Consider the following 25556-nt stretch of genomic DNA (forward strand, 5'->3'; position numbering starts at 1 on the left):
GTAAAAGGAAATTCACTGATGAACCTAATCAAAATGCTAGATCAAAGACAGGGTCAATATGAAGACATCAGTTCAGGCATGGCACTGAGAGAACAAGAGATGGAAAACACGGCAAGTGAAGAAACACAAGAGTCAAGGCCAACATGCGAGTATCCCAGGACAAAGTCCAGAAGGAAAGAACGAGACGGTGGGAAAGATGCAGTGTTCAAGCAGACAGTACCTGGGTGTCTTCCTAGACCAGGCAGAGACATGAGTCCCACGCAAGACAAACGCAAGCACGTCCAAACCCAGACCCACTCTGAGACCACGCGTTTGGAGACCAGGGGATTCTAAAAGCAGTAAGTGAAAAAATCCTGTGTTTTCAATGGCTCACAAGTCAAACTGGGAGGCCCAGAATGTAATGGAAATTGTTCCGGTGGCTGACAAAGAACTGGCCTCAGTGTGGGAACGTCCTCCAGCCCTCCTCTGACCGTGGCCGAGAGCTTGCACTGGCAGAGAGCACCGGAGGCAGAGGAGGTCCCTGAGAAATAATGGAGGCAGAGGAGGTGCGGACTGCAAGCAGCAAGACAAGGCGGGTGTAAAGGAGACGCTGCATTCTGTGTGCACCTGGCAACAGCGGAGATGACCCAGAGAGCTGCTCACCTCTCCACCTTGCTGATGCCTCCCTAGCACAGGGCCTGGACCCACTCCACCCTCCCTCTGATGGCAGCTGATGAACATACGGAACATACTTAGAGTTCACGAGTGAGAAAATTACAGAACATCCCCAGGTAACGTACGGGGTTCCCCAAAGGAAGCGAGATTTCGTCTGGAAGATGTGGACTCCGACAACCACAGACCTCCACGAGCAAGCCCGTTACTGAGGAGAAGCAGGCCGTCCTGGAGGAAGCACTGTACAAGGAGGACACGGGCACCGACCTCCGCTACAAACGAGGGACAGAGAAAACCCAGCAGCTCAGAAGAGACGACGGAGCTCTGCTTTCCACGACACGCTCTACGCACACACACACCGCTTGTTCGCAATACTCATGGGGTATTCACCAAGTGGTAGAAAGTGACTTCATCTGGCTTGTTTCAAATAAAAACAAGTAAGGAGGAATACAGATTCTAGAAATCTAAGGCACAGTACAGGTTATAATACCAGAGTGACCCACTGAAAAAAATGTATCGATAGTTAAAGCAACAAGGAACATCTTATCCAAATTCCCTAATAATTCTACCTGGGTTTTCCTCTTTTTCACCTTCTCTTCAGTAGCTCAAGCTCCCCTGCCCCTCGGAAGTCCCTGATAAGCCCTCATTCCTACTGTTAATCAGGTGGCCTATGACACACAAATGAGAGGTTCTCCAATTACCCCAAGAGACCAGGAAGAGTGAACACTGAGAAATTCTACTTTTTGAATGTATAAAGACAGATTTTCACAGCACATTGTTAAAGATATGCATTAGAACTAAAATACTCAACTGATAAGTAAACATAATAGCAAATTATAAATTAAACTTTTCAAACCACTGAACTGTAGTAAATTCATAGTTAAATCTGGTTTATGAGTGAGTCAAGAAATCCTGAGAGGCCGATGCTGTGCCGTATCAGGTAAAGTCGCCTGCAGCGCCTGCATCCCATACGGGCACCGGTTCCGGTTTCGGCTGCTCCACCTCCGATCCAGCTCCCTGCTAATGCGCCCAGGAAAGCAGCAGAAGACAGCCCAGGTCCTTGGGCCCCTCCACCCACGTGAGAGACCCAGAAGAATGCATTCAAGATGATAACGAAAAAAGGATCATCTCGCTGGGAAAAACCAAGGTTGTAAATTTATTCTTTTCACTGCATTTATCAAGTTATCTCTAAGTTTCTACTCAAATTCTCTTCTCACACAAAAAGACACGCGTTTTGGTCACAAAATTTCACAGTGCATCATTTTGGTAAGAAAAGGTATGCAATGTTATACATGTTTTCAATATTTTCTCTTGCTTCTAAGTATTTTCCATCTTCCTATATAAAATGATTAAATTTGTGAAAGCTTTTGAAAGCCATGCCTTAAAGAAAGCTAAGTGGTCATGAAATTAAATCAATATACAGCTTCCATGCTGAGAAACATGCTAATCCAGCCATGCCACGGAACTCGGCAGATCTGATATTAACAATAAAAGCTAACTCCACGTATTGCTAGCAAAATAACCTTGTGTTAAAAGGATTTACTACATATAATAACTAATATTCATATACATATATATATATCAATACATAAAATAAATGTTTTTAACCAACCACCTTCAATCCATTTGAAATCAGTTTTGCAGTAAAACACCACTCATGTGCTTTATGCTTGACTTTGCCTTTCTGAGGCTACAAATACTAAAAATCTGCAAAAACACTTAGGAATGCAACTGAAATTTAGTCATTTAACTATTCACTACTGGTAATTAAATTCTCATCTTATATTTTGATCTGAGGCTAAGAAACCCATTATTTTATACACAAGGGGAAAAAAAACACCATTTATCACCAAAATGTCTGATTTCCTTTTTGATACTGTAGCATATTTCTTTCAACTTTACCACTTGATACCAACTTTTCACCAATTACAGACATTTTAATTTAAGTCAGCAGTTGCTTACAGGAGACTGTCCCATATTTTAGAATTGTTTTAAATCATTACTAAGAGATGTGCTTTTAGTATAATGAGCTAGCTTTGCATATTAATTAGATCATCAGACACATGTGTGCTGAGGTTTAACCGTTCTGCAGTAAATACAATGTGGCAGGGACAGAGCTGCTGAACCTCAGCACACAGATTTCTAAAACATTTCATTGAGTCATCCAAGAAATACCATCCTGATCAACCCCCATTAAACACCTGTTGGAATACTAGGATGTTTAATTAAAAATGAAATTATACTATACGTGTGGGTGATTTTAAACAGCGGCTAAGAAATAAGTCCATGGAAAATTAGCTTCGCTCAGTAAAAAGCACACGCAGTCCTTCTGTGCAGATGGCCAATGGATTCTGCCATCCCCACTAAGAAACTGACAGAAGGGGTTCAGGGGAGAACGTGCTGCCCCTTGGCAGCAAGACCTGGCAATGCCACACATGTTACGGGAGTCTCCTGAAACCCAAGTCAGTCCCACGGCTTCATGCTCAGGGGCCCCATTCTGAGACCTGGATCATGGCCGTGAGGGCCACGCGTCAGCCTCCTCTACATTATCAGAGAGCAGCCAACTGCCCCAGGGTGGGCCCAGGCCATTCCTACACTTGGAAATCCTCCCAATCCTCACGCTCCCCTAAGCCTTCACCAGCCTCCACCAGGAAGACACCAGGATCATCTGGCAGGTGAAACTGTACATCTCTTCCCCTCCCTGGGCCTTATGTACCTCCCCTGCCACCTGAGGGAACAGGATCAGTGTTCGTAGAAGGCCTCCTTAAAGAAACACTCAAAGATTGCAGCAAACACGGGTACGGGCACTCCACTGCTGTCCACATCAGTGAACTGCTCATGCTGGTGTCCTTTCATTCACCAAACACCTGTGCAACACCCAACAAGGTGCAGGCTTCAGGACACCCAGGTGAGCAATCAGACCTGTGCCCTTGTGCGATCAGCGTCTGGGGGGGGGTGGGGAACAGGGTAGGGAGAAGCTGCGTGAGTGAGCTGGGGCCACCTCTCTAAAGGCCTTATTACCGTGTTTTAAAACATGCCCTTTGGGACCAGTGTTGTGACACAGCAGGTTAAACTGGTGCCTGTGATGACAGCATCCCATAAGCATTCTGGCTGAAGTTCCAGCTGCTCCACTTCTAATCTAGCTCCCTGCTAATATGCCTGGGAATATTATACTTGAACCCCTGCATTCACCTGGGAGATCCAGAAGTTCTTGGCTACTGGCTCCAGCTTGGCCCAGCCAGACCATTGCAGGCGTTTGGAGAGCGAAGCAGAGGGTGGAGATGGTTTATGACTTTCAGATAAAAAAGAGATACTAGAGGGCCACTGGATTAGATGTCCTGACTTTGGTCCAGTGTATCTTATGGTCATGACAGTTAATTACCAAAAATCTGAATTTCTAACAAGTTAGCAAGCTCTAAAGATGACTCCCATGCACAGTGTGCTTGGGGAACTGCAAAGTTAAGAACTGACCCCACATTTCCTCTCAGGGACCGTTGAGATCACTCAGACGCCCTGAGAAAGGGATGCGTGAGTGACACAAGTGTCCTCTGAGCATCCCTCCCTGTGCACCAGGAGGCGTCGATTCAGCGGAAGCCCACTTCCCTCATGGAGCGGAACATGTGCTGCCTGATGTCCTGACCCAGCCGTGTCTGTGTGAAGCAGGTGGCTCTGAAGGAGGAGTGGAGGCTACGCGCCCGCACGTACAGGTGTGTATCACCGTTTACGACACGTGGCAGGACCACCAGCCCTCAGGGCAGCGGCCTTCCTCTAAACGAAGACAGCCAGACTCACGGGTGGGCAGCTACTGGACCCACTTACATAACAGTGAAAGAGCTAGCACCCAAACAATGTTAATTAGGATTTAATGCTCAGACCACTTTATTTTTTATTCCCAAGGTATACTTTTCATTTAACAAAGTACTAATTTTGGTGTCTGTAACTATATGCATATCGTATATTGTTTTCAATGTCTTTCAGGTTTCTATACAGCAGGAAGAACGGGCGCACGGGAGGTGTCATCAGGACTAGGAAACTCTGCATACTTTCTGTGCCAAGGACTGGAGACTCCTGAATGGCAAATGCAGAGGCAGGAGGCAGGTGTCCTGGGACTCGAGTTGGCCATGAACTTGAACTCTGCTTTAATACAGCCATTGATTCCAGCAGAAATGGGCTGACTTAGGAAGCCATCAAACCCTGGGCAATACCACAACCTTCTGGAAAGTTCCAGCTGCCTCTGGCTGTAATACGCATAGTCTCCTTAGAGCGACCATGGGGAGCTGCCCAGGGGATCTGCCTGCTGGCCTACTCTACATCCTCGTTATCAGCCTCCACTGCTGAGCCCTGGAACATGACTCCATCACGGATTCCTGCATATATGCCGCACACATCTGCTCTCTAGGACACAGAGGGGACTCTTACCTGTTTCACAGCGGGGTCCGGTGAAGCCCTGGGGGCAGGCACACACGTTAGCTGCGATGCAGGCTCCTCCGTTTCGACAGCCGTCTTTGCAAAATGCTGAAACAATTCAGACACCCGACTTGAGTGCTTAGGAGTCAGTCGTTCAATAAACTCCAAACCCAGTTTTTCTGTATGTCGTTGGCTATGTGGACATGAAACTATAAAAGGTATTAGAATTTCATATTCATATATTTCCATATATGGAAGAAACATCTACGCAATCTGTAAAACAGTACTCTTTCCAATGTCAAAGACTTAACTTCACCAGTTACACCAGTGAAGTTTCTGTGAACACTGTGTGCTTCCTTACACAACGGGAATCACACGGATGTTGAGCCTGCACCTCACTGGAGCAATCTCAGTGGAAGGGAAACCTGACAGACGGCAGTCACCCTGGATGGCATAAAGCCCCCCGTGGAGGAGAGACCTGGGGAGGAAATGATTGAATCCTGGGAGGCTCTGATGCTCAACACTCTGGCCCAAGGGTCAAAATATGGCAGTCCTGGTGCTGCATCCCCTAGCAGGGGCATTTGCTGAGTGGTCTCCATGGTGCCTTGAGCTGCTCTGCCAGGATGGGTCAGGGCGAGGGTCAAGGAAAGTCACGGCAGAGCCGGTGGTACTGGACAGAGTCTGGGAGTGAAGGGACGGGAGCAGGGGTGATTTGGGGACTGGGCTGCCTTCAAAGAAGACCAGAGAGAAGGAGAGGAAACTCGAAGGGCGAGGTACAATCCTGCTTTTCCTGCAGCTGCCTTCAGCTTGTGAGGTTCTGAGGCCCTCCTGCAGCCTGCAGAGTCTGTGGGGAATGAGCCTGGCCAGCCTGTTCAGTCACAGCCAGAAATTCCGTGCTAGCCTCCTGCCTGTGCTTCCTGTAGGCAGCCAGGACACACTTTCTCCAGGCGCCAAGATGTAGAGATATGAAATATGCTCAGCTAAAGGAACAGGACTGAATAGGCCATTCGGCTTTATTGGTCCCAGGTCCCAAGTATGCTTTCACCCTAGGCAAAACAAAACAAAACAAAACAAAACAAAAAACAAAACACACACACACACACACACACACAAAACAAAAAAAACAAAACAAAACAAAAAAAAACATGCAACCAGCAAAGATTTGCAGACACGCAGCATTTGGACCTCACACCAAGAAAGGGAGCAGCGCCTGGCTGTGTGCATGGCTTCAGGCCATGGGCAAGGTCGCAGACTGCCCATCAGCACTGACCTCAGTGAGGGACAGCCTGCAGCTTCCATCCATTCCCACTGAGACACACACGGACCTGGGAGACTCCATCCAGGCGACCTGCAGTCCCGCCTTCCGAGGGAGTCACAGACACCTGAAGGCTCCCTTCCCTCCGAGGACCACGTGTGCACAGGGCTGTGATCTCAGGTCCTCATGCTGCAAACCTCATTCTTCACACCACACAGGAATCATGGAGAAGAGAGGGATGCTGTAGGCCTCGAGATAAAACACTAAGCTGGACACACAGGACACCAGGTGCTTTGCAGAGTGCTGAGGGTTTCGTTGCATGACACTGCAGACTACAAACCTTTGTCTTTTCTCAGAACCTGTACGGCTCTTCTAAGCCAATCTTGGGGATTTGGACCCCATAACGAGTGAGTCCCTCTTTACAGCATGCACTGAGGGTTTCTACCATTTGGAGAACCACGGACTCTGCCAGCCTGCCCGTCTCCGATGCCAACCATTTGTCACAGACCAGGCCTGAGATGCGCGCTCATGAGGCACCCACTGACAACCGCCTCTGGAAGGCACAGCACCACAATGCACTCACTCACTCAACTCCAAATGAAGTAACAGGGAATGTGAATTCTCCCCGACGGGAGTCACCTATTTCCTGGATGTGCTGAAGGGAAGACCGCGACGGTCGAAACGTGGGCTGTCAGATGGTGGTGGCCTGCAGCCGGGGTTGCCACCCAAGGATATGAAAGCCTGAAGGCAATGGGCAGCGGCAAGAGTGGTCAGTGGGGACTGGTAACCAGGTAAAGCAGGAAGCCGCGCGCAGAGACCCGGTCATTCACCGCAGCTCTCGAGAGAGCAGAAGAGCAAGCGTTCAGACTAATTAAAGTGGAGTATTTCATAGTGGATTGGACTGATGGCGCTGCCCCAAAAAACAGTTGTCATGATGCATAAACGTCTGGGCTCAAAAAAGACACATCAGGAGCTGGGAGACTGGAAAACAGGATACAGAGAGAGTTTCGAAGAAACGGAATATCCAAAGTCATAGCGGGAACAGTGTGAGTGCGCTTGGTGTCGGGCCATCAAACACTCAAGGTGAAGCTCTTCAAGGAGCAGTCTACCCGGGCAGGCGCAGGGTGTGCCACAGGTGTAGTCTGCCAGACGCCACTGCGGCGGAGCTAAGGGGCGCGAGGCAGAGGAGCTGCACCGCTGGCTGCTTCGGCACTGGGGAGAGCCAGGCGTGCGCGAGATCATGAGTGGCAGGCCCGCTCCCCGTGGGCAGAGCTGCTGGCATTCCAGCTTTTACCTTTGCACGTGGTTCCATTGCCCACGTAGCCAGGCTTGCAGACACAGTTGTGTCCTCCCACGGTGTTGAAGCACAAGGCGTTGTCATCACAGTCGTGCTGACCTGTGGCGCACTCGTCGTGCTCTGAAACAAGGAACGCAGCGCTGTTAGGCAGAGCTATGGCAGCAGCTCCTCCAGCCACACACACTGAGGCTGAGGACAACCTCCTCTAGCCACACACACACACTGAGGCTGAGGACAACCTCCTCTAGCCACACACACACTGAGGCTGAGGACAACCTCCTCTAGCCACACACACACTGAGGCTGAGGACAACCTCCACCACACACACACTGAGGCTGGGGACAACCTCCACCACACACACACTGAGGCTGAGGACAACCTCCTCCAGCCACACACACTGAGGCTGAGGACAACCTCCGCCACACACACACTGAGGCTGAGGACAACCTCCAGTTTTGAAGCCCTACATTCTTCCCTGGATACAGTTCACAGATCCACACGCGTGGAGGGGGAGGGTGTGGATCAGAGGCCTCACGGCAGGACAGAGTAGAAGGGCAGCGGAAGCATGCATGGGCTTGAGCTCTCACGAGGAGAGGCCAGAGTCAGCCCGACACAGCTGACGGCTCACCTGGGGTCATTTCCATGAAACCAGTCTGCCACCTCATTTCCCTGTGGCATGTGAAAGGCAACCGACGAGGATGTGAAACGCGCTGCCCCCCGAGTCATGGCCTGCACGATACTGGAGCTGAGGTCGGGGAGTCTGTACTCTGCAGGTGACACCTGTGCCCATCCTTGCAGGCACAAGGCACTGACACAAACAACCGGGGGCACAGGTGACCTCTTATAAACTCCCTCTCTCTGCAAACAAAGTATCGTGTCTATTAAACAAGGCAAAATTGCTTTCATATTATACCTAATGTACCTGTATACCTTAAAGTATACAGCCAACACACGATACCTCCTTTCACTGCCTGCAACTTCTACTTCTGAAGACAGTGAAACCATCTGGTCCACCCAGCACTCCTGTGGACAGGCAACGCAAGCGTCCTTATGGTGAAGGTCAGTCGATGGTGGGACAGAGCGCTAGGGAGACTGTCCACACTCACAGGGACACAGTGACACCAGACTGCTGGCTCGGTGCTCAATTAACTGTGCATGGGAATGTAAGCACATCTACAGCAAGTCTGGCTGAGCTGTGTGAGGAGTGCACACAGACCCACTCGGCGTCTCCCTCCCTCGAGTGCACTATCCATCACTTGGCTTCTTACGTAAATGTGACTTATGCCTAAAGTTAAACACGCAGTGGTCAAGCATTAACTCCATAAGACAGGAACCATCACAGAGAAAAGGAATGCTTGCTTCTCACTTCAGAACTCCTTAGATTCCAAACATTAAAATGTAACGTAGCTGTAATTTTCAATCATATTGCCTTTGGCATATAACAGCTGAAATTAGACCAAAGTCACTTGCCTCAACTAGTAAAACAGAATTCCCTGTGCTTTATTTTTGAAAAATAAAGATTTACTATTATATGTCTTGGGCTACATAAGCACAGTTATGACAGTTTTAACCACAGCTTGTAATAAAATCCCTAGAGATTATTCCCAGTAGTCCCCCATACAAGAATGAGATTTCAATCACTATGATTTTAGAAATGCAGGAAGGGATATAATAATTTCCAGCTGAATCACCCACAATTATACAAAACTCCACCCTTTCTATCCAGAATCAGAACACTTCCTGCTTCTTACAAGTTCATGTTTACTGGTGGCTGAGAAAAACCTCCGGGTCGCACAAGGCCTCCTGGCTGGCGCTATGCTCAGTTCATCAGAGCAGCTCACGAGGACCAGCATGGGTGGCCTACCTCTGGACTCTGCAGCCTGCAGCAAAATCACTCCACACTGCACAGTGCGCACCTGTGTCCAGTTCCCTCCCAGGCAACTCCAACTGCCGAAGTGAATCTGTGCATCTACATGGACAGCTGGGGGCCCTTCACAGACAGCTGCCAATCGGGTGCTGTTTTCACTCGGTTCTCTCTTCCTCTTAGACTGGGCGGAGCAAGGGCCTAACACGATTCATTTGGCACCCAGTTGATGCCATTCCATGAAGCTCAAGTCATCACGTGCCCTTGGGCCTGCCTTCCTGCTGTGTGCCCACGAACACCCTGGAAAACCCTTACCACCATCAAGACCACACAGAGATTCCATGTCTCACGTCTCCCTCTGCTCCCAAGAACCACAGTGCACTGCCTACTCCTTGGTTCTCCATCCTCCACTCTGGGATTGTGTCGCTTTCAGTCAAGAACTCTGCATTTTTCTTTGTATTTAATTTCAACATCCAAGGACTGCTCCTTGAATAAATGATTAAATGAATAAGCCTAGCAAGGTAGGAACTACGTCTGCCATCATTCCAGCCAATCCCAATTTGTTAAAATGTAGAACAGAAGTGAACAAGCAGCTAACTGAAACTGAGCTATTTTACAGTGATTTCAGTGGGGTGTGTTCTGTTTGAATGTGGATATTCAAAGCATTAATTAAGTCACACAGTCATATTTTCAAAACAGAAAATAGCAGTTCCTTTATACTGTCACTTCAAATTTTTCCATACTACTTCAAAGACTGTAGGTCATGGCTACCCCCATAATTACTGACTGAAGTAAACCAGGACCCTGGGAGAAGCCTAAATTTAGAAAAGCCATAATCTCACTGAAGAATTAACTTTTCTGTGAGGGTCCTTCACAGGAAAAAACACAAAAGCAGCAAAAATCATGCCGTCTGCAATACTGCCTCAGTAAAGAACCAGGACTGCTCTGTACCCGGGGGATCCGTCCCGAAACTCTCTCCTTCTGCCTCATCCCCCAGGGCCTCTCTATTTTTAGTGTCCCTGCAACATTACCAGATGTAATAGGTTATATTCAACAAGGGGGCTGAGATAAAATTTAAACCTGTATTACGTTTCGGGGTTGGAGACCAGCATGTCAGACTGTGGGGATGAGTGGGTGGAAGACTGAAGGACGGACACGCAGATCTTCAGTTCCGAGGTCGCAATCCTGCTTTCACATCCTCAGGACTGTGTCGTCTGCGTGATGAGGCAATGCAAGTCCTGGCTGACATGGAACCAAATGCTGCTCTAACTCTTCCTCATTACACGTCAGCACATGGGTATTTTAGTCACAATTCAATTGTTCTTTGTATTATGAATCTGAATTTAAAATAAATGAAAGGGAAAATGAAGTAAACACTGGGGGGAAATCCCTCGCTCGGCAGCACTAAGAACACGTAACCCCAGGTGACGACCATCACAGTATGTCCTGCGCAGCAGAGAGAGAGCCGGCACACATGGAGAGAGGCGGCACACATGGAGAGTGCCAGCACACGTGTCTCAGGTGCCATCGACGCCTTGCTCCGCATCACTCCCCCAGCCCCCATTACAGAGAGCCAGCACACGTGTCCCAAGTTTTTAAAAATATTATATTTATGTATGTTTTAAGACTACAATACAGAGCTTCCATCTGCTGGTTCACTCCCCTGAATGTGCGTAATAGCCAGGCCTAAGATGGGGCTCAAGCCAGGAACCAGGGACTCACCCAGGTTTCCCACAAGGTGATGGGAGCCACAGCCATGACCTCTGCTCCTGGGTGGTTCTGTTTCTCACCCCAGAGTGATATCCCCAGTCCAGGGCTACAGCTTCAGTGCTGGTCTCTGCTTCTGCAAACAGAACGACCTCCCCAGGCACAGGACGGCAGTGCCCGCGTGTGTCTTCCACCCTCCTGTCCAGATAAGGGCACATGGGGGAACAGCAGGTAGGGGTACACCAGGGTTAGTTTCACAAAGAAAGCCGCTTCACGTGCTCTGATCGTGAATGAGCACCTGGGAACAAATTTCATGTGACTAAATCCCCTCTTCGATTGTGGCTGGATAGGACTTAAACACAGTGACCAGACCTCGTAGCTTAACTAATATTCTATTCCTAGAAGCCTGAGAACAGTGTTAAGACTGGCTGGGTCTTGGAGCAAGGAAGCCCACAGGAGAGCTGTAAACCATTCTTGAGGATCTTAAATGACAGCGTCGGACTCGCATGCAGCAAGACAGCTGACTGTAGGACAGGGCTGCTCATCTCCTCTCATTTCTGTAGACCAGCTCTTTCCCATGCATGTTCAGATCGTAGATCTCCACACTTGATCAGATGTTGAATTCTGATCGCTCACCTTCTGATTTACAGAAAATAGAGATTACTTGGGTATTAAACAGAGGGGCCCACGAGCAAAGAGAGGTTAACGTTGCACTGAGGGTCTGATCTGAGATTCAGCACCAGGATGCCAAAACCCAGCACTGAGCAGATCCCAATGGCCTCTTGTCCCCAGGATGGGCCTAAAGACGCTGCCATGAGCTGGCTCCAGTGCCGAGCAGCACTCCAGATGAGCAGACTTACCCACAGCCAGCATCACCAGTGGCCGGTAGGGTGGCAGTGGGCAATGACTCCACCCCAACGGCAGACACCATGGCAAGGTGAGCTCTGAGTTGACCCCAGGCTGCACTGGCCTCAGCGTGCAATGGGTGTGATCTCGCATTGTGGCACTGCTGGACACAGGACAGGCAGCTGAGTGCGCCAAGGCCCAGGAAGACAACTGCAGGGAGGACTTCTCTGGTTCTTCCTGAACCAACTCTAGCTTACAGAGCACTGCAGGATGGAATCAGTAACAAGGACTAACATCAAACCTGGTGCAAACCATTACTTGAGCTCAAACAGCAGAAGTATCCAAAGGCTCAGAGAAAATGAACACTTCTCTAGAATTTCTCAGGACTGCCACAATTTCCTAGGAGTGACAGCTCCTCCCATGTGCAGATGACACTGCACACATCAGCCACCAAGCACCAGCCATGGGCAGAAAACCTTGACTTCACCCCAAAGCGCAAAATACGGTGCTGGAAACCAGGCATCTAGGAACTGAAAACTGCATATGCTCAGATGAAGATGTCAGTTACAAGCTTCACTCCCTTATTTCTAATGTACTCATGTGCGTATTTTATTCCTTCACAGTATCAATTAAAAACTTTAAAAAATTGCAACATGGGGCAGGCGCTGTGACACAGCGGGTAAACACCCTGGCCTGAAACGCCGGCATCCCATATGAGTGCCGGTTTGAGAGCCGGCTGCTGCTCTTCCAGTCCAGCTCTCTGCTATGGTCTGGGAAAGCAGTAGAAGATGGCCCAAGTCCCTGGGCCTCTGTACCCGTGTGGGAGACCTGAAGAAGCTCCTGGCTCCTGGCTTCAGATCGGCCCAGCTCCAGCCGTTGCGGCCATTTGGGGAGTGAACCATTAGATGAAAGACACCCTGACCCCGACCCCGACCCCTACCTCTTTCTGTGTAACTTTGCCTTTCAAATAAATAAATAAATCTTAAAAAAAAACCTGCAACATGTAATCCTCTGCCTGTCTCAGTTACACTCAGCAACATGCAGCTCTGGGGAAAGCACCCACTCTGTCCTTACCACTCTCACTCACCCTCTGCCTGCACCCAGCACCCCTGTCCCCATGGCCCCGTGGGGCCCCAGGTCTGGCACCACTGGAAGTAGGTGCACTCAGAAGCTCCCATCTCAGCGTTCATTCAGCAAGCTCCACAGGTCTTCCCCCGAGGGAGGAGAGGCAGCCATTTGGTCAGAATGCCTCTTTAAGGAAGAGGATACAAACGTTTTTGGGAAATGCACATCTTTGGCTTGGCCTTCCCGCCTTGCTCTGTGTGTACCCTCTTCCTCTGGAATGTTTCCCGCATGGAAGGGAGGCACCAGCTGGGCGTGGACACCAGTGGCAGGGAGATGGCCGTCTGGACACTGGAGGAGCCCTGCCCGGGTGCTGAACACGCTCAGCCACAGCAGGTTTCCCTCGGTCTCACTGGAGGTGCCCTCCTGGGCTCTCCTGTCCCTGTCTCCATTCAGCAACTCCAGAGGGAGAAAATCTGGAAACAGCCACAATCCTCACAATACATTATCTCATGCCAGCAGCTCTCCAGGGTGGAGCTGCAATGCACAAACTTGCCAGTGAGCATTTACTTCCCGACATTTCTATGATGACCAACAGCAATGGAACAAAAATGTCAGATGTATCCCAAGACATGCAACTGCAATAACCAGGCCTCTCCACCACCTGCACAACACTTTCCCCATTTTCTGTAAAGTGACCTTAAGTCAGCAGTATTTGGGGACACATCCTGGGAGCACGCAAACACCCCCAGCTGTGCACAAAGTCCATTTCTGCACAGGGCACAGACTCTGCTCTCAGCTTCAAAGTCTCTGTTCTGACCCCAGGGTGCCCCAGCACCCCTCCTTGTGCCTCAAACAGCATTCTGCGTGCCCCACTCCTGAAAACACAACTCGTCCACAGATTTGAGGAAGCCCACAAGAGCCTCCTCAGAGGGCTCTGTCTCCCAGGCCTGCTTTCTCCGGACTTCTCCCTTCTCAGCACTTGCTCCCATCCAAGGTTACCAAAGTATTTGTCTGACATCTGTGGTCTGACTTCCTCATGAGAGTCAAAGTTGCATGGGCAGGCAGGCTCACTTGTGCACAGGGATGCAGCCCCAGGGCGAGCGACCTGTTCACAGCAGAAACAGAGGACCCTTAGGAGAAACGGACGCCTCGAGCCTCCTCCTTCTCCAAGGACCCCACTGACCACCCGCAGAAACCAGCTCACCCGTGGACAGAGGTGAGTGAGGGGCCAGGCTTGGACCTTGCTCCCTCTGTTTAAGGCCCTTTCAGCCTTTGGCGGCAAACAAACACAAGTGAAGCAAGCAACACCCACAGGCACGTCAACCGCACACACAATCACACCTTTCTCCTTTGGAAAAGCCACTCCAGAGCCTGCGACAGTTTCTAATCTTGGCTTATGTCTGTTCTCCTTCCATGCACCAGCAGCGCGCCCTCGTGGACATGCACGTGGCAAGCCCCGGGATGAAGCAGCTCACAGGGTGTGGCAGCTCCTGTATCCTGGGCGGGCACCTTCAGTGGCTCTGACAGGTAAATGACACAATTACCTGCTGGCATTACTGCTGCCAACAAGACTGGGCCCCTGGTGAACACTCAGTGAGGTGCAGAACTGCCTGTCTTGTCTACCCACTCCAAATCTCTACCTAAGTAAGGCAGCATTTTGCTAAGTAAATGTTAACATCTAAGTGGACACTTACTAGTATAATTCGAGTAGTATGTATGCACTCTGCCTTAATTTAATTTCTGCACTGAAATGGAAATCTTTCTAACAAAGTTTTGCTTTAAACCAAGATTCTATGCTCACCAGATATGAAGACACACAGAATATGCCACAGGAAGAACAGATTCATGAAACAAATAAAGAAAACAACAACAACAACAAAACAAAAACAAACAAAAAATCCCAAAACGCCCCAGGAGAATTGAATAAACACAGCATCAGTCAGCATCTCTGAGCTAGAGGGGTCTGCTGTACATCAGACTGTGAACGGCTTCATTTCAACCACCCAGACACCGGGGGGTATGGCCAACACAAGCAACGGAGGAGGCAGCTGCCTGCCACATCCTTCCCAACTCGCAGCGGGCTGTCAGAACAAAACCAAAATGCACACAGGCACTCTGGCCTGCTGAAGGAACCTGTTTCCCTTTCTGTAAGAAAGCAAAGTAGATTACAACACTCCCATCCTCAAACCGGGAGCTGCAGATTACACGATCTGAACACAGCGTGGAAAAGCAACGTGCTCCTGGGGCTGCCACACTAGCTCCTCTGCCAGCCATCTGAGGAGCACCCCCCAAGTGCAACGCCCACCACAGGACGCGATCCTCCCAGGACAAGGGCAGTAGGGTGGATGGTGCTGCCCATGCCCTTACAGGATTCTTTCTTCCAGCAGGTCTGGCAACATCAGAAAACATCAGAGAGTCAGTGGGTGGGAGAGTTCAAAAGGAAGGGGCAGGGGCTTCGGGGTCAGTGCTGGTAACACAGAGGCGAGAAGCGAGGGCCGATTCCTGCACAGGTACACTGTGACGTCACTCAGTGTCACCCCACAGTGATGCGTAAGTGAACCTGCCTTAACTTTCTGGTTTACCATTCTAAGTGAGAGCAAATGAGTATCATCCAAATAACAACATGAAAGTGTGAGATGGATATCAAGGAGAGAAAAGATAGACACCTTACAGCTTTATGTTTGAAGGGGACATTTGCACATCTGAAAGACGCCACAAGGAACTGCAGTGTCCTGTTAGGGAGTGACAGAGATGGTTCCTCAGGAAGTCTCTGCATCTCACAGCCTGTGGTTCCCCAGCTCTAACAGGAACGGCAGCACACACGGACCACACACGGCGGGAGAGGGGACCTGTGTCAGTGTCCCCACAGGAGAGGGAGGGGTCCCTGTGTCAGTGCCCACACAGGAGTGCCCCCACAGGCGAGGGTGGGTCCCTGTGTCAGTGCCCCACAGCAGAGGGTGGGTCCCTGTGTCAGTGTCCCCACAGGAGAGGGAGGGGTCCCTGTGTCAGTGTCCCCACAGGAGAGGTGGGTCCCTGTGTCAGTGTCCCCACAGGAGAGGTGGGTCCCTGTGTCAGTGTCCCCACAGGAGAGGGAGGGGTCCCTGTGTCAGTGTCCCCACAGGAGAGGTGGGTCCCTGTGTCAGTGTCCCCACAGGAGAGGGAGGGGTCCCTGTGTCAGTGTCCCCACAGGAGAGGTGGGTCCCTGTGTCAGTGTCCCCACAGGAGAGGTGGGTCCCTGTGTCAGTGTCCCCACAGGAGGGGGGGGGCCTGTGTCAGTGCCCCCACAGGAGAGGTGGGTCCCTGTGTCAGTGTCCCCACAGGAGAGGTGGGTCCCTGTGTCAGTGCCCCACAGGAGAGGTGGGTCCCTGTGTCAGTGTCCCCACAGGAGAGGTGGGTCCCTGTGTCAGTGCCCCACAGGAGAGGGTGGGTCCCTGTGTCAGTGCCCCACAGGAGAGGGAGGGGGGCCCTGTGTCAGTGCCCACACAGGAGTGCCCCCACAGGCGAGGGTGGGTCCCTGTGTCAGTGCCCCACAGCAGAGGGTGGGTCCCTGTGTCAGTGTCCCCACAGGAGAGGTGGGTCCCTGTGTCAGTGCCCCCACAGGAGAGGGTGGGGTCCCTGTGTCAGTGCCCCCACAGGAGAGGTGGGTCCCTGTGTCAGTGCCCCCACAGGAGAGGTGGGTCCCTGTGTCAGTGCCCCACAGGAGAGGGTGGGTCCCTGTGTCAGTGCCCCACAGGAGAGGTGGGTCCCTGTGTCAGTGCCCCACAGGAGAGGTGGGTCCCTGTGTCAGTGCCCCACAGGAGAGGGAGGGGGGCCCTGTGTCAGTGCCCCACAGGAGGGTGGCCTCTGCCGCAAACGTTGTCTCAGGCAAGCAAGGTCTGCATTATACTGCATCTCCCAGGCAATCCCCACACAGGCTGTGCCTGGGAATGAGTGGCCTGCACTGGGTTGGGTCTTTAGATTTGCTCTTTTCTGCCTGCACTGCTATCCCCAGTGCTTCATCCCTCAGGGCTCTTGGAAAGCCTGTGTAGTCACAAGACAGGCTCCACAACAGCCCACAGCAACATTATCACTTGCTTCTTTGCTAAAGTCAAGTGCGTGTGCTGTGCCCAGCAGCAGTCCACACGCCGGTAACTGAAATTCTCCAGGCAGGCGGCAGTGAACATGCAGTTGAGGGACAGCTCTAACGGCTTCTCTGTTCAGTGCAGACTACGTGGATAACATCAGGCTTAATTTGAAAGCAATTACATTTCAAGAGACATGACATTACACAGAGTGCATGTATATTCGAGTCCAATGATATAATTTTATTCTACTGTATTAATTTTAACCTCCAGTAAGAACGATTTCAATACAAATGGCCTAAATAGTCACTTTCAAGCTGAAAAATGAAAGGGTGTAATTTTAGCTCCATCATTTTAACAGAGTCCACTACGAAGGCAAAATATCAGGTTAGCCAAGTTTACTGTTACTTTCAAAAAAACCTTTGGGAATACTTCAGAGTTTTTTAAAATTTAATCTCATTAAGAGCATTACCAAGTGACAGGATTATCTCCCCGATGGGATTATCTGGGGCACACTGACTTACAGAATTAAAAATACAAAGACCCAGTTAAGGAAGCACAGTGTTAGGAAGAGAATTCAAAGCCTTTAGTGGGAACAGGCCAAAGAGTGCCTCAGAGATGCCAGGAGTAGCCTTCCCAGTCCTGTCTGTGAACCAACACCAAGCGGCATGACGGGCTGCACTCCACACTCGTGGATGAGACACTGCACTCGGGCAGTGCATGGATAAACTTCTCTGCTACGTGTGGGTTAAAGACCACTCTCATTCACCCTCACGAAGACCAAGGCAGCGGAGTCAAAATGCAGAACAGAAATATTTATTAGCAAATCACTTCCCCAGACAGCACCGCCAACCACGAGAGCACACCTGACTTGTCAAATACACTTGCCAACTGTCCAGCTGCAACAGTTATTTCCTGACCTACAACGATATGTGCAACAAAGGTTCTGGAATACCACTTCACTCTAGAAATTTCTTTTCCAATTAGCCATTCTCCTAAAGCGATTCCCACAAAGAACACCAAGCCTGCTATGAGAGAGCAGCTCTTGAGGGAACAGATCCTACTCGGGATGTTTCAGATTGCAGAGAGTGAAGCGCCATCACTGTGTCTATGTTACTAACAGTCCCTTTGGATGCATTTTTTGTATCATCAAGTGGGTAGTAAACATGAACAGAAAAATACCTCATTATTTAACGGGCATTCCTAGGCAAATGCCATGAGCTACCATCTGCTGAACACTGTTGTGTGCCACAGACTGTGACATGTGATGGACACTGTTCTTCAATCTAATTTTCACAACAGCCTTATGAAATAGGCATTGTTGCCCCATTTCACAGATGAGACTCATGAGGAAGCAGGAAGCTAAATAAACCCTCACCTACAATATTAAGTGGAGGCGCTGGGAGTCAAAGGCAGATCTGCTGAATCCAGAAGTCTCAACTCTGAAACGGCACCATGAGAAGATGGAAAGACACCAGCTCATCTTCATTTGCGACCTTTGACCCAGGAGAAGGTATGCACCCCTGGGTCGTGCTGCAGGTGAGTGCTGGCCACAGGGTGGACTCTGCCACAGGCACTGGGGCTGCATTCAAGACCTCCCGGCTGGGGCCTTCCTCAGGTTCCACCTGGGCATCCTCCTGAGAGTCCTGGGATATACAGTCTAGGGACCCTCTGGGAGAGCCACAGGACAGGCACCACAGAGACACAACAGCAGTGACCGCGGGGGAGCTGGGAGCACACCAAGAACAAGATCCTCTGGGGCAATGCTGACCCAACCCAGGGGGACACCACCAACCTTGTCACACAGCCAGGCACCTAGGACCACACCTGACACACATGGGCACTCACTTGTAACACTGTCACCACTTCCTCCTTTTCAGAAGCCAACAGCACAAAGCAGTGAGGAAACACCACCCAGGACATCACGCATGGCATGAAGACTTTCCAGGGGACAGGAAGAGATGGACCCTGCGAGCCCGGCAACAGCGGGAGGAAGAAAGCCAAGTTCAGGATGCTCCTCCTCCTTACCAGCCACATGCACCAGCACCCCGGTCTCCTTAGAATCCTCCCGTATTTCACTTTGTGCTAACTATAACCAACTGTCCCTACAGGTTTCGTTCTACAGAGAATGTGGCATGAGGCCACAGGCAGCTGGAACATCCTTACACCACACTAGTGGAGAGAGGGTAAGTGAGACCCACATAGGGCGGAACCCAAACAGGAAGCACAGGAAACAGGAAAAGGAAATAAGGAGAAAAGGGGGCCTCTGAAGAGGTCAGAGCGTGCACACCTGCACAGCTCGCAGGGAAACAAGGGGAGGCAGACACGCCAGGTTAACAGAGACAGGCTTGGTTCAGAAATCAGGGCCTCTGTGCATGCAGCCCAGATGGGAACAAGCAAGGCGGAGTGAGCACGAAGGGGGCACTGGCGACGTCCACGGAGTGAATTCAGAAGAGCAGAGCAAGATGCCAGCAACCAGAGGCGACTGCATGGGGAGGAAGGTGCTGGGGGAGCAGGGCCACACGACCAAGCTCCCACGAATCCCTGCCAGCAAACCCACAGACACTCTCCGTCCGCTGATTCTGAGTCCCACGACAGGAAGAGAAGTCCTAAACGGAACTCGCACGCCTCTCGCAGACGCTGCTCCTCATCACTAGTGGAGGCCCGAGCCTGCAGCTTTCAAGTCAGAGGCTGCACGGTGAGCCACGCCTGCCGTGCATCCCGCGGGAAATGAAGTCCTGACTGCACGGCGAGTGAGGAGCTGCGAGCACGCGGAACGAAGAACAGGTTTCTGTGACTTTGTCCAAAGGTTTGCAGCTTGTTGCAGTTTTTATCTGTTGGGCTGGTTAAGTTGTGGTTGGTTCAAAGTGCTGCTACTGTGAGGGGAACATGCCCTCTTTCTACACTCATAAACATCCTGAAAAGAGTTTATCCTAAGGGAGAACGTAGTCAGACGTAGTAAAGGTTTCCAGATGAAGAGCCGGGTTTGAACTCTTCACCGACCACGCTTCTGATACACAACTGACACTGATCCAGCTCCTGCTTCCGCCACACGGCATGCAGAGCTCCCTCCCGAAGACGCAGCAAACTGCACAGCTGTGAACTGAGGGAAGGCACCAGCCTTATGTGGGAGAAATACTGACACTGCCTGCCACTCACGACTCATCTATTTATACAACTGTTGTTGACACCTGTACGTATCTACCACTACGCTGAGTACAGGTTAGACACATGCTGTCTATCTGCACAATGCTACGTACAGGTTAGACACCTGCTAGAAACTCGCCATCAAGCTATGTAAAGGTTAGACACCTGCCATATATCTGCACTATACTAGTACTAGTTAGATACCTGCTATATACCTGTCACCATGCTAGGCACAGGTTAAACACCTGCTATATACTCGCACTATGCTAGTTCAGCTTAGACATCTGCTGTATACCTGCCACTACTCTGGGAATAGCTTAGAAACCCACTATATACCCACATTATGTTGGGAATAGTTTACACACCTGTTAATATCTGCCACTATGTCGAGTACAGGTTAGACACCTGCTGTATACCCACCACCATCCTAGGCGTATGTTAGATATCTGCATACACCCATATAGGTTAGACACCTGCTGTATACCCACCACTATGATGGGTACAGGATAGATACCCGCTGTATACCCACCACTATGCTGGGTACAGGTTAGACACCTGCTGTATACCTACCACTATACTAGACACAGGTTAGACACCTGCTGTATACCTGCACTGCTAGTACCTGATACCTGCTATATACTCACCACTCTGCTAGTACTGGTTAGACACCTACAATATACATGTCACTATGCTAGGTGCAGGTAAAAGGAGGAATTGCAGTGAGTCCACCAAAAACAGGCAAACTGGTACAAGCAGGAGAAAAGGGTATACAAAGATCTGAAAGCCTCATGTGTCTAGGGAAAAAGACACCTGTCTCCAGGGCAAATGCATAGCCTTGCTTTGGGCAAAACTTGAAATACAACAAATATTAAAGTTTCAGGAAGAAACAGCTATAAAATTGCAGCAAGTTTTCATAAGAAAGTTGTGTATAAAATGAGGCGCATCTGTATGAGCGAACATTTCTGATGATACTGGTCCTGTCCAGCTGGCTCTGAAGACCACTTAACAGTATTTCCTTGACCCTCTGCTCCAACCTCCATCGCTGACGTCAAGGAGAAGCAGATTCAACACCTGCACAGCTCCAAAGCCCTTCCCCAAGGCCCTTGTCCTCTGAGTTCACTCCATTCCTGTGCCGCTTCCAAGTGGCTCTTTGGCTCACAATCCCAAAAATGTCCGTGGTCTAGACTCAGAAACAACATGTCCCAGGCTCACCTTTGCTTAGAAGCTCCGTCCAATCTCTGCAGAACCCATACCCTGGATTTCATAAGTGCTGAAAGAGGAGATTTTTACATGCCTTCTATATTGACCAAATGCACACTCTTTTGACTTCTGGTGTAATCTATAATAGTCAATCTACAGAACGACTTTAGGGGCCAGCACCACAGCACAGTCAGTTAATCCTCCACACGCAGTGCCAGCATCCCATATGAGTGCCGGTTCTAGACTCGTATAATCCTCCTCCAATCCAACTCTCTGCTGAAGCCTGGGAAAGCAGAAGAAGATGGCCGAAGTGCTTGGGCCTCTGCACCGGCATAGGAGACCAGGAAGAAGCACCTGGCTCCTGGCTTCAGATTGGCATAGCTCCAGCCATTGAGGGCATTTGGGGAGTGAACCAATGGAAGGAAAATCTATCTGTCTCTCCCTCTCACTGATTGTAACTCTACTTCTCAAATAAATAAATAAAAAATCTTTCTTTAAAAAAAAAAAGAACCACTGCAATGTCCTTCCAGCATCTACAAACACAAACAAATACACAACAGTCACCAGCAAGAGATACCAACACCATCAGACCACAATAGCACTGGGGGATAACAAAACCATCACCACAGCCAGCACAGGGGGGTAACACCACCATCAGACCACAGCCAGCACTGGGGGGTAACACCACCATCAGACCACAGCCAGCACTGGGGGGTAACACCACCATCAGACCACAGCCAGCACTGGGGGGTAACACCACCATCAGACCACAGACAGCACTGGGGGGTTAACACTGCCATCAGACCACAGACAGCACTGGGGGGTTAACACCGCCATCAGACCGCAGTCAGAACTGGAGGTGAGTATCCCTTAGAAGACCCTGAGATGCACACAGATTACAGTTCTCCATACATGACCACTGGCTGTGATGATTAGCATGAGAAGCTGCTTGGCTGACAACAGTAAAATACAGAGCACACTCTAGTGGGAAGAGTCAAGGAGGGAAACTGTACAACAAAACCCCCTGAACAAACCTTAAGGAGAACAACTGAGTCCCGCAGGAAACGCAAGAAATAAAAGGAGCCGTCTGCAGAGCTGTGGGCTGTCCGCCGAGGCCCACGTTCTGGGGTGTTTAGGGGCTCTGCTCTGTGTGAGAGGCAGCCCCAGCCACCCCTAGGGCCCTGCTGCAGGGCTCTGGAAGCACTCCCTGCAAGGACTTCTCCCCACACTCTGAGCTGCTCATCCTGAAGACAGGAGGACGGGCATGATGCACGCTCACTCTTGGTGAACTGGCCTCAGGGACACCCACCTCAGCACTGTCCAGAAGCAACATCAGTCTGCCATATTTGCAATTTAAGTTTTCTAAAAGCCCCACGAAAATGACAACAATAATCTTAACAATGCGCTATTTCAACCCAGCATAATACATTGTCATTGCAACATATATCAGTAGAAGCATTACTGAGATATTCTAAACCCCCTTTCCTCATATGGAGTCTCCGAAATCCTGGTACACTGTGCAGTACACCCCATCAGATTTCGGTCCAGCCCACTGCAAGCACTGGGCAGCTACCTGCTCCAGTCTACTCAGCCTGCTGCACCTGTCACCCTGGCAGGGCTAGGCACACACAGCAAACAGAACTGAATACTGACACAGACAGGAAGCACTGTGAGCCCACCGGCACACACACGAACCATCCACACAGAAGCAGCCTGCCGCAGTCTGCAGGACGCCTCACGTCCCTCTCTGCCAGTTCCCTTTCCTTGCGAATCCTGACAGGGACATGATCCTCACGCTCACCATTACTCAGCAGTTCAGCCTAGAAATGTGCCTGCTGCTCTCCTGCGCTGCCCTTCATCTGTGCAAGCATAAACCATGCGCTGGCTTCTGTCCATCCCTGGGTCTCTCATCTGGGCTCCCTCTCTCTCCCCAGTTCTTAACAAAGTCTTCTGCACACAAAGGAGATCACGGTTCCCCTCTACGTAAAACACATCAATTGCATGCCACGATGCCCACACTAACACCCACACTCATGCCATGGTTGGGCCCCCCATATCCTTACCTCAGGCTACCCAGCCCTTCCTCATTCTGCAAAACACCCAAGGCCTGCCTCCCGTCTTCACATACACCAACGTTTTACCCCCACCCAGGGCCTCAGCAGACACCTGGCTGCTACCTTTTCTCTACTGTACAGCCACTTCCCAATGAAACTGTGAAGTCACTGGGGGCAAGGACATGTTCATATTTCTATCATTTATCACTCAACCTTAATACCCAATAAATACTTGTAGATTGCTTCACAAATATGACAGTGTTAAATAACATGCTTTAAGATCTTTTAAACCAGCAACACAATCACCATCTCATTTAAAATGTATTGGATGGTGCCGTGAAACCCTAGCCACTGAGTCTTGGTCATTACAACCCCACAGGCAGGTGCTATTATCCCAAATACAAGGATGACGCGACTGAGGCTGAAGGGATGAACGGTTTACCCTTTGTCACTCAGTCCCCAAATAAAAGAGTCAGGATGTGAACACTCATCTGTGCATCTTCACAAAGAATTATCCTGCCTTCCTCAATTTCCAGAAGCTTCCAGTTCTTAACATTTCCTGGGCATGGTAAGTAAGCGCATTAACAATTCAGCAATTGTAAAATCAGTGCATGTGAGATCAGTATCTCCACGCCACAGTTCCCATGTCTTCGCTGATACCATACTGCTTCCGGTGCTATTTTGGGAATGTGGTTGCATAGCAACAAGCACTATTAGACTGGATGATCTTCCAGATTGTATTTTGCTTTGTATCTTATAGTTCACATGCTATTCCTTCAGAAACAGCAGAGGAACAAAGTAAGCGAATTTGCTGTAACACATCAGAAAGCTGCAACCCTGGGGAGCAGGGTGCAGCAGACAGGACACCCTTTGGGATGCCCCCATCCTGCATCAGAGTGCCTGGGCTCCTGCCCGGCTCTGCTTCCAACTCCAGCTTCCTGCTGGTGTGCACCCTACGCAGCATCAGGTGATGGCTCAAGTAGCTGGGTCTAAAGCCAGTAGACTCCTGGCTTCAGCTTGGTCCAGTCTTGGCTGCTGTGGGCATTTGGGGATTGAAGCAGAGGATGGAAGATTTCTGCCTCTGCCTCTCTCTTTCTTTCCCTTTCAACTAAACGTAAAAATAGAAATAAACAGCAAGCAGCACCTCTACAATAATACTAAGGCATGTTTTCCTGTTTAGACTAACAGGGCAACGAGGATGCTAAGGGCAGCACGGCTGAGGAGAACCCCACTTGCTTGATGGGGCCAAATATTCTCCAATAAGAGCTCTCATCCAAAACTCTCAGAGCCACGTCTGTAAGCAGAAGCAGCTAAGCAGGGGCACAAACCTTCCACCAGTGGAAACCAGCAGCCACGTGGCTAAGCCTCAGAGTCTCCAAGGCCACCAGCTCAGGAGAGACACTGACAGAACAAAGACTTACGCCTTAGCCATTCTCATGCATTGCCCAAGACAGGTAAACATCAGAATGCACCCCTTGCTCTGGAGTCTCCATTGGGTCTCACACCCTACTGCCTTTACACCCCCACCCCTGCGATCTTCTCCAGGATCTGGGTGCCCCGCCCCCATCAGTTTCAGGAATTCACCTGGATGCCACTCCCTCCCCCACCCTCATCCCTAGCCCTCCCAAGATATAAAAAGGCCCTGCCACATGTCCCACCAATGTGCACACCAGCAGTTGGTCACCCATCTCTAGAAAGTTATTTTCTCTGAATACATTTGGTCTGGCTGTAGATTCGTATACTGCCTGCTCTCTGTTCTGCACCTCTTTTCCTGACAGACACAAAGCCGCCAAATCCCCTCACCCGTGTTCAACGTGAGGACGCGGAACACTGCAAAGGGGGCTCCAGCTCCCTGTCAGCCCAAGCAAGTTCTTCTCCTCAGCGTGTCTGTTACCCCTCTGCACTTCAAAAGTCAGCAGTAAGATTAACTGGCAACTTCAATCAAATTTAACTCAAGATTACCTGGGTTTGGGCAGAACGAAGGATGCTGACCTGAATCAGC

General features: G+C 50.2%; 1 protein-coding gene across 8 annotated transcripts in view; it reads right to left on the minus strand.

Moving 5' to 3' along the window:
• Window positions 1–25556, minus strand: part of NELL2 (neural EGFL like 2) — a 398722-nt gene that overhangs the window by 78552 nt on the left and 294614 nt on the right. For all 8 annotated transcript variants that reach the window (XM_070049719.1, XM_070049717.1, XM_070049716.1 and 5 more), the window contains 2 exons: window positions 7608–7730; window positions 5071–5166 (listed from right to left, as the gene is read on the minus strand). In XM_070049719.1, coding sequence (XP_069905820.1) covers window positions 5071–5166; window positions 7608–7730 — 219 coding nt within the window. The remainder of the gene's footprint in view (window positions 1–5070; window positions 5167–7607; window positions 7731–25556) is intronic.

This window comes from Oryctolagus cuniculus, chromosome 9 (assembly GCF_964237555.1).
Source record: "Oryctolagus cuniculus chromosome 9, mOryCun1.1, whole genome shotgun sequence".
In the NCBI taxonomy this organism is placed as follows: Eukaryota; Metazoa; Chordata; class Mammalia; order Lagomorpha; family Leporidae; genus Oryctolagus; species Oryctolagus cuniculus.